We start from the raw sequence: 10137 nt of genomic DNA on the forward strand, positions 1-10137 counted from the left end.
TGTTTTTAACTGCGTATTGGTAGGGTACGCCATGGAAATGCACACAAAGAAGGGATTTTTCGAAATTCCCCGGCGGGGGGAGAGAGAGCATTGAGGATTAACCTGAAGAACGACTTTTGAAATTAATTCCATACTTTCCCTTAAATTGATAACATTTCAGACATTGTTATAAATATTTTCATATATTTCGATTTTTTAACCAAATGTTCGAACAGTTTTAAATTCGAATTTGTTATTGCATATTGGTTCGATTATAGAACGATTGATCAAAACGACGTTCCAGAAAATTGATCAAATTGAAAACAGTTAGTTTTATTCTCGGCAATTCTCATCATTCTCAGCGGTAGGTGTTATATATCAATTACTATGGTTATTGAAATACTGAATATAAATGGGATTTGCTTGCAAAACCTCCGCGGGCGAAGTCGCGGATAACAGCTATTAAACATATAAAGAAATGTTTTATATGTTTCGAAGTTTTGTTCTGTAAAATCTTCTAAGATAGTATTAAAATCCATCTGGCTTTCTTCTTGACTCTCAATCGACACGATCGACACGAACTTTTTAAGAAAAAAATTTTTTGTTATATTTTTAATAATAATATACCAAGATATTTATTTTTGTAACATGCATTATTTTTAAATATATAAATTTTGTTATGCTGCGTAGCCCCTTCAAGCGCGGGGCCCGATTGGCGCAAATCGCTCCAATTGTCTCAAATCCGGCCCTGATGAAATGTCTGTTAATGTCTGTTTAACTTACTTTTTTGTAAGGATTGTTCTGTGCGTTCGAATCTTAAAGCTAATTATGACTTACGTTCGACAGATTCAGTCTCTCAGAACTTAAGAGACATAAGGTTTATATGGGATATCGATGAATCGATTCATCATAAAGCTTTTAGACATGCTTCACGATGAGTCGCTTTTTGCTATTGATTATCTTTATTTAGCAGAAAGGTATGCCCAAGCATACCAATTAAATGAACAAATTAGTTATTTTTGCATAATTTAATTTTTCATCAGCGAATGACGGCAGACCATTCGATTGTTTCCGCATTTTACTAATAATATAGCTTTCGTCAGATATTTAATTGCATGTTATTTGAATACGAAAAATTGAGATGGTTTTTTTATATAAATAAAAATAAAATAAATTAGATAAAACACGGTTGCGTAGAAAACAATCAGTTTATTTATAAAATCTTGCATAACGTGTTGTAATGTTTACTCAAGTTCAATTGAGATTTTGTTAGAAATTTTGATACTAACATACTTTCATTCTTTTATCATTAATCTTTCTTTTAAAGGTGAATAGCGAGGGACCTTTCATTGGATAAATTTTAATTTCATTTTAATATCTAACTGTTAATATGCGTTGTTATTCGTTGAAGATTATCTACAGAATATGCAAATCTAATATAAAAGTGTGATTTTTATGAAATAGTTAAAATTTCCATTATTTGTTTAATTACAGTTTAAAAACTGGTGAGTATACAAATTTACATGTAGACACTTTAAATAACTAATTTTTAATAGATAATATGATAGTACCTAACATTAATAACCGTCTTTGGTTCATTATTTTTTATGTACAGTATTTCATATGTTTAAGGCATTATTTGCATATAATGTACTGTACACATGAAAGAGAAGAGTGGAACTTTAACAGAACAATTTTATAATTTATTGTCCATATTTAATGAAATGTTTTGTAATACATTGCAATTGAATGTTTTAAGATTTTAGTGTAGTTTTACTGAACGTTGCTTTTAAATTTAATTGAAAATATTATTGTAAAATGTAAATCTGTGTAATATGTTTTTCGCAAATAAGTCCATAAAAAACGTTTTGTACAGTAAGTTTTTATTAACCCATATGCCGTTGATTTACATTACCATATATTTATATAAACTGTTCTATATACTTTAATCTTAAAAAGTTATTAACAACATGAAACAATAACATATTTTATTTCAGAAAATGAAGGTTTNGTTCGATTATAGAACGATTGTAAACGTTGCAGAAAATTGATCAAATTGAAAACAGTTGGTTTGATTCTCGGCAATTCTCATCATTCTCGGCGGTAGATGTTATATAACAATTACTATGGTTATTGAAATACTGAATATAAATGGGATTTGCTTGCAAAACCTCCGCGGGCGAAGTCGCGGATAACAGCTATTAAACATATAAAGAAATGTTTTATATGTTTCGAAGTTTTGTTCTGTAAAATCTTCTAAGATAGTATTAAAATCCATCTGGCTTTCTTCTTGACTCTCAATCGACACGATCGACACGAACTTTTTAAGAAAAAAATTTTTTGTTATATTTTTAATAATAATATACCAAGATATTTATTTTTGTAACATGCATTATTTTTAAATATATAAATTTTGTTATGCTGCGTAGCCCCTTCAAGCGCGGGGCCCGATTGGCGCAAATCGCTCCAATTGTCTCAAATCCGGCCCTGATGAAATGTCTGTTAATGTCTGTTTAACTTACTTTTTTGTAAGGATTGTTCTGTGCGTTCGAATCTTAAAGCTAATTATGGCTTACGTTCGACTGATTCAGTCTCTCAGAACTTAAGAGACATAAGGTTTATATGGGATATCGATGAATCGATTCATCATAAAGCTTTTAGACATGCTTCACGATGAGTCGCTTTTTGCTATTGATTATCTTTATTTAGCAGAAAGGTATGCCCAAGCATACCAATTAAATGAACAAATTAGTTATTTTTGCATAATTTAATTTTTCATCAGCGAATGACGGCAGACCATTCGATTGTTTCCGCATTTTACTAATAATATAGCTTTCGTCAGATATTTAATTGCATGTTATTTGAATACGAAAAATTGAGATGGTTTTTTTATATAAATAAAAATAAAATAAATTAGATAAAACACGGTTGCGTAGAAAACAATCAGTTTATTTATAAAATCTTGCATAACGTGTTGTAATGTTTACTCAAGTTCAATTGAGATTTTGTTAGAAATTTTGATACTAACATACTTTCATTCTTTTATCATTAATCTTTCTTTTAAAGGTGAATAGCGAGGGACCTTTCATTGGATAAATTTTAATTTCATTTTAATATCTAACTGTTAATATGCGTTGTTATTCGTTGAAGATTATCTACAGAATATGCAAATCTAATATAAAAGTGTAATTTTTATGAAATAGTTAAAATTTCCATTATTTGTTTAATTACAGTTTAAAAACTGGTGAGTATACAAATTTACATGTAGACACTTTAAATAACTAATTTTTAATAGATAATATGATAGTACCTAACATTAATAACCGTCTTTGGTTCGTTATTTTTTATGGATTTTATATGTTGAAGGCATTATTTGGATATAATGTACTGTACACATGAAAGAGAAGAGTGGAACTTTAACAGAACAATTTTATAATTTATTGTCCATATTTAATGAAATGTTTTGTAATACATTGCAATTGAATGTTTTAAGATTTTAGTGTAGTTTTACTGAACGTTGCTTTTAAATTTAATTGAAAATATTATTGTAAAATGTAAATCTGTGTAATATGTTTTTCGCAAATAAGTCCATAAAAAACGTTTTGTACAGTAAGTTTTTATTAACCCATATGCCGTTGATTTACATTACCATATATTTATATAAACTGTTCTATATACTTTAATCTTAAAAAGTTATTAACAACATGAAACAATAACATATTTTATTTCAGAAAATGAAGGTTTTTGTTGTTTCGATATTGTTAGCGGTTGTGACGATAATCAGAGGACAAGCAATTTGTCTAGATTCTAAGTATCAATGCAAAGAAGGTAAGGTTTTGTATTTTTAATTCATTGATTAATTTTTTACTTAATAAATATATTAAAATTTCATGTTTAGATCAAACTTGTTGCCAGGCTAACGAAGGATACGGATGTTGTCCTATGGAGGATGCGGTATGCTGTTCAGATCTTCAGCATTGTTGTCCAGATGAATATATCTGCGTAGATCAATTTAAAATCTGCGTGAAGTATCCAGATGTGACCGGAAAACATAATTTTACAAGAAAATTAGAGCCTCTCCGAGAAACTTTCTCTTTAGTTAGCCACTCGTATTCATGTCCACTATGTCCTTTTTGGGCGACTTGTTGTTCGATGACTACAGGCCAAATAGGCTGTTGCCCTTTTTCAAATGCTGTCTGTTGTAGGAATAGGAACACCTGTTGTCCACCAGGATATAGTTGTTATTTGTCAGGGTTGTGCAGATCTAACACGGAGCCAAAGAAGATTCCAAAAATCCAGAAAAATTCAATTGCTTTATCAGAATACAAGTCGTTGGTGCGAAGTTCGGTAGATCTTGTACAGTGCCCCGATGGCAATNTGGCAGGGTTGTGCAGATCTAACACGGAGCCAAAGAAGATTCCAAAAATCCAGAAAAATTCAATTGCTTTATCAGAATACAAGTCGTTGGTGCGAAGTTCGGTAGATCTTGTACAGTGCCCCGATGGCAATTATTGCAATTCTGGAAATAGTTGCTGTTTGATAGGATCTAACACTTATGGGTGCTGTCCCTTTCCTCGAGCTGTATGCTGCTCTGATAAAGTTCATTGTTGTCCTAATGGTATGACATGCGACAGTTCAGGTTTCTGTACCAATGGATTGGATATTATTTCTTGGTTTGAGAAAAAACCAGCAATTAAACGACCTAAAATAGAAAGCTGAAGTTTTGAAGTTGCATGCAATTGTTTTGATTATTATTATTTTTTTGAGAGTATAAGTTTCTGTAATTAATTAACTTTCGATTAAAATGATTTAAACTTGTTTGTAATCAAGATTACAATAATGTATAGCAATTCAATTTTCGAAAATTTGATATTATAAATATTAAAATTAAAATTTGTTTCTCTTAATAAACTATTAATTACTTTCATTTACAACATGTATTTTCTTTTAGTTTATTTAAAACTAAAAACAATCTTAATCCAATGGTTTAAATGTAGAAAAATAAACTAACTAATAAAAAGGCATATAAGTACTGGTATAATATATACTGTATATCAATTCATTTCATTTATTTACAAAAGAAAATTTAAAAAGTAACTAAAAATCATATAATTTGAAATAAGCTAGATTAAATTTTTATATTAATCCTTATTTCAATTTCAATTAAAGATTGAAATAATTGATTACTTTATTAAAATTTCTGTATAAGTTACAAACATACTGGAAATTTTAATTGATTGTTGATAAATTATTTAAGAAAGTTTATAAATTAAAATTTTGCTTTGCTTCTAAACGAATTTTGCAGCATAAGTTCAATTACACACGTACCGGTATACCTGAAGGCGTGAAGGACAGAACTTTTAATTGTTTTCCCACCGCACGTTCAGATATACCGGATAGATGCACCTGTTCAGGTATACCCGTACGTGTGTAGCCTGTTTAAGAATTGTTCTTGGCGGATTCTGTTCTGTTCAGAAAAATAAAGTTTAATCATATCGTTTAATCAAGATCAAGGTTATTATGTGGAGTTTATAAAAGTTTATTATAAACAATATCATTTCTAAAATAACGTGTTTGATAAAAACTAATTAAAACCAATTTAAATCGTAGAAGAACGTTAAAAATTAATTTTACGAAATGTGTATTTCAATTGATTAAAATAAATTTTTGATATTTTTTAATCAATTTTTTCTATAATGCATTAGTTTCCAACCTGGGAGGCGTGAAAATTTTTGAATAAAAAATTAATTTTTATGCCATAATATGAACAAATAAGTAAAATTTCATATCGTAACGTAAAAATTCTGTGAATGAATGTTTATTTTTATTTTTTAACATTTCTATACTTACATTTAATTCCTATTACAATAATTATCCAGAGCGGAAAAATTTAAAAATGGCGTGTGCGCAAACGTTCTGTTTCGGTAATGCATAAAACGATCGCCAGTTGCATGAAAACGATAAACTCAAATTTAAATGTCACTCGTAGATGAAGTGTCAACTGAAGCGTGTCGGCTGGGTGAGATTTTATTTTTCTATTGTTTTTCTCGTGATTTTTTTCTGAAAATAAACGTTAGTATATTTTAATCAATTAGAAATTGTATTCTTCATCAATATAAATTTATATCAATAAAATATTTTTTAGACGAATGGATAAATTTTTGAGTGATTACAAAAGTCAACAATAATGAAGATACTTATGCTTAATAATCAAAATTAAACGTTCAAAAAAATACTTTCTGTACCACTAAATGCATTATTGGCTTCGTATCATGTCTATTACCGAATCGCAAAATGTAAGAAACCACATACAATAGGAAAAACTCTAATTTTTCCAGCATTATTGATATGGTTCGAATAATGTACAGTCGGAAGAAGAATCAATGATATATATGAAGATCTTTACGATCAATTAGTCAATTTCTCGACTGCGTACTTCGAAATTCGTCATACAAGTAGATGAGGCAAATAATATAGGTAAAGATGTTTATTTACTTGCATATGTTCGATATGTTGCGGAAAAGAATATATTAGAAGTTATATTACTTTGCAAACCTATTCTTGGAAAGACCACATCCATTTGAAGAAAAGTTCAGTTGACAGTTTTTTTTTTTTAAGAAAACAACATAACATGGAATAATTGCATTAGACCGTGTACTGACGGAGCTCACTCAATGTCCGGATACAAAGCAGGTCTTCAAGGATTAGTTAAAAAGAAAGCACCATATGTTATCTGGACGCACTGTATGCTTCAAAGAGCAGCTCTAACGTCAAAAAATATAAGCGAGAAAGTTATAAAATTATAAACTAATTAAAAACAGTTTTTTGAGAATTAAGCTGTTTGCAAAGCTGTGTGGAAGCTAATTATACCTCACTTCTGTATTACTGTGAAGTTTGTTGGCTATCCTCTTTCAAAGTGATTCAAAGGATGTTTGAAGGCAAAGAAGAAATAGCAACCTTTCTATAGCTCACTAAAAGTTTCAAAATGAAACATTAATTCAATTTTGAGTGAATCTTAGCGCAGAGTATGAAGTTTTGTATTGCAAAGCAATGCAATTACTTCTACTGTTTGTAGCATTTTATTTATGCGAAACGGGCTTTACGGCACTGGCTAAAATGAAAGCCAAATACCGAGCCAGGTTAGTGGTCGAAAAAGAGATACGAGTGGCACTGTGCACATTGCCCCCAAGATTTGATAAACTTTGTGCCAATAAACAACAACAACCCTCGCATTAAATTTTGATGCCATAGATGTAGTTGGTTTAAATGATTAAAAAGAATTTCATATAAAAATAAATATACTTGTACTATATATACATATATGTTATAGCAAAAGCTTTTTTATTGTTTAAAATGTGTCTATATTATTATATCTATTAAAAAAAATAAAAGGTGGGAAAGCGCAGACATTTTTTTTTCGGGGAGGTGTTAAGACGGCTAGACACTGGTATTTATCTATCTATTCACTTTGTATAAACGATAATGCGAAAATTGCAATAGGACAGTTTTCTATTGGACTGAATGTATGTTGTTGGTTTTTGAAACAACATTCACTTTGTTAATTCTAAATTCAGTTATCAATTTTAAAAACTTAACATTAAATATTGTTTCATTTATTTTACATTACATAAGTGCTTATTTTCTATATTGATATAACAATTCTCAATTAAATGCATTTGAAAGAAATAATTTTAAATAATAATAAATATTTTACCTGGTTTTAAAAACAAAATTATAATTAGATTAAAGTTTAATCAAATATTTTAATTTAATTTTCTGTCAGTAAAAATAAGATGTCAATCTCTATAATATGTTCTTCGCAAATAAGTCCATAAAAAACATTCTGTAGAGTAAGTTTTTATTAACTCATACGCTATTAATATAAATTATCACATATCGAAATTACTCTATATACTTTAATCTTAAAAAGTTATTAACAACATGAAACAATAAAATATTTTATTTCAGAAAATGAAGGTTTTTGTTCTTTCGATATTGTTAGCGGTTGTGACGATAATCAGAGGACAAGCAATTTGTCTAGATTCTAAGTATCAATGCAAAGAAGGTAAGGTTTTGTATTTTTAATTCATTGATTAATTTTTTACTTAATAAATATATTAAAATTTCATGTTTAGATCAAACTTGTTGCCAGGCTAACGAAGGATACGGATGTTGTCCTATGGAGGATGCGGTATGCTGTTCAGATCTTCAGCATTGTTGTCCAGATGAATATANTTGGCCATGCAAAACTTATTATTTTTTACTTGAAATGTATTTTGTGATTGTGGCAAGAACACCAGATGACGCTTTTATCATTTTTTACATTTTAACTACGGAGGCAGTAGCCTAAAAAGGAAGGTCGTCTCCGTGAGTTTGTGATTTTATGAACTGCTGATGGTGCGAACAACGAAAGAAATGACTGAAACAAAATTTTTTTGTAAGAGTCGTACTTTTATTTTATTAATATAAAATAGTCGTTGGCCATGCAAAACTTATTATTTTTTACTTGACATCTTAGTGTGTTTGTTCACTATTAAACAAATACCAAATACATTATAGAAAAATTAAATGCCCTATTGACATGTTCCGTGAACATGTCAATAGGGCATTTAATAAATTTAAGACATCCGAATAGACAGAGTACAGCGAATGAAATCGAACCAGCTGGCGTAAAAATGGCTAATAGGCAGTGTTCTGGCTGTCACCCCTCAATGGCTACGTTCATTAGACTAAACATTTCCGGAGCTGTTGAGTATTTTTCTGCTGAACGTCATGTACAGTACAGTTTTGGAACATGTTTGATATTTGACGTCACATTAAATAACAAATTTCGTAATTGATCAAGGTTGTCTGCGTCCACATAGCATGTTACTGAATTATACGACCGAATACTTTAAATTATTTAAAATATAACACCGAGAGGAATGAAATGCGTCACACTTTATATCTACAGATGCTAATATAATGATAGAGGCGCCATCTGTTGCCAGAAAAAGTATTTACCTAATAAAATAATAATACAGTATATACAGTGGATGATCGGTTAACGAACAAATCGGATAACGAACACTTTTGCGAAAGATTTTTATGTTCGGACAACGAACACATGATCGGATAACGAACACGTCACAGAACAAACATAAGAAGATACGACGTAAAATAACGAATACCGATTGGTCTTTCTTCCCTTGTCTTGGGACAACAATTCGAAACTTTTTGGAGCTTGGGAGACATCGACATCCACGCACTATCCGGTATATTCTGATCGGATAGTATTCCTCCGAACATTGAAACTCTCCTTGTAATTCCAGCCTTTTATTTTTCTGACAGAAACAATTTTTTTATAGTATTCGCGAGACTGTCGGGAAATGAAAACGACGCAAAACTCGTTAAGTTATGCGTCGGTTTTCATTTTCGAAAGGTGAGGATATAATAGCAAAGGTAGAGAGTGGGCATATGTCTGATGTCTGTTGTTGCTTGGCAGTATGGCTTGAACAGGTCTACAGTTGGCCGCAGTTCAATCTTATCTAAGAAAGATACTGTATTATCAAGAAGACTCAAGCAGCTTAAGGAGTAACAAAAATTACATCTGAGAAATAAAGAACATTGAAGAGCTTATAATCTGAAACGGATCTAACGACAGAAGAACGCCAAGAACTCTTGAATGAAGAACACGAAGAAACTCGGCGAGATATGTTTTCTTCTGAAAAAGAGAATTAATATCGAAATCTGCTATTAAACTTTTTTTTTTTTTTGAAAAAGTGGGATGATGTCAGAACGAAGGTCTTAGAATGGCATCCAAACTAGGTTGAGGTTAATAGGCTTAGGGATGTCTACAATTACAATGCTATTAATTACTTCTGAAAAGTCTTGAAGAAGAGAGAAAAGCAAATCGACATTAGACAGATTCTTTAACCCCCACAAACGGAAAAAAACATGACTAATAAAAATGCAAGACTGTGTATACAGTCGACCCCCTATAACACTGTTGATTTTTCCGTTTTATATGAATTCCATGTTGTACGAGTCAGTTAGATTTTACAAATACGTGAGCCGTTTACAGCCTGGCACACGTATTTGTAAAATCTAAGTGACTCGTACAACATGGAATTCATATAAAACGGAATAATCAACAGTGTTATAGGGGGGTCGACTGTA

The 10137-nt window shown here is 30.3% G+C and overlaps 1 protein-coding gene across 1 annotated transcript in view; it reads left to right on the forward strand.

Annotated features, from left to right (window-relative positions):
* Positions 1-1387: 1387 nt before the first annotated feature.
* The window catches only part of LOC111641073 (granulins-like), a 10497-nt gene continuing 1747 nt past the window's right edge, over positions 1388-10137 (forward strand). The window contains exons 1-7 of the mRNA XM_023387188.1: positions 1388-1484; positions 3711-3807; positions 3878-4241; positions 4374-4693; positions 6598-6770; positions 7948-8044; positions 8115-8222. Coding sequence (XP_023242956.1) covers positions 3714-3807; positions 3878-4241; positions 4374-4693; positions 6598-6770; positions 7948-8044; positions 8115-8222 — 1156 coding nt within the window. The 5' untranslated portion in view covers positions 1388-1484; positions 3711-3713. The remainder of the gene's footprint in view (positions 1485-3710; positions 3808-3877; positions 4242-4373; positions 4694-6597; positions 6771-7947; positions 8045-8114; positions 8223-10137) is intronic.

The sequence above is a fragment of the Centruroides sculpturatus genome, unplaced genomic scaffold (assembly GCF_000671375.1).
Source record: "Centruroides sculpturatus isolate CEXI.00-Female unplaced genomic scaffold, Cexi_2.0 scaffold1496, whole genome shotgun sequence".
Classification (NCBI taxonomy): domain Eukaryota; kingdom Metazoa; phylum Arthropoda; class Arachnida; order Scorpiones; family Buthidae; genus Centruroides; species Centruroides sculpturatus.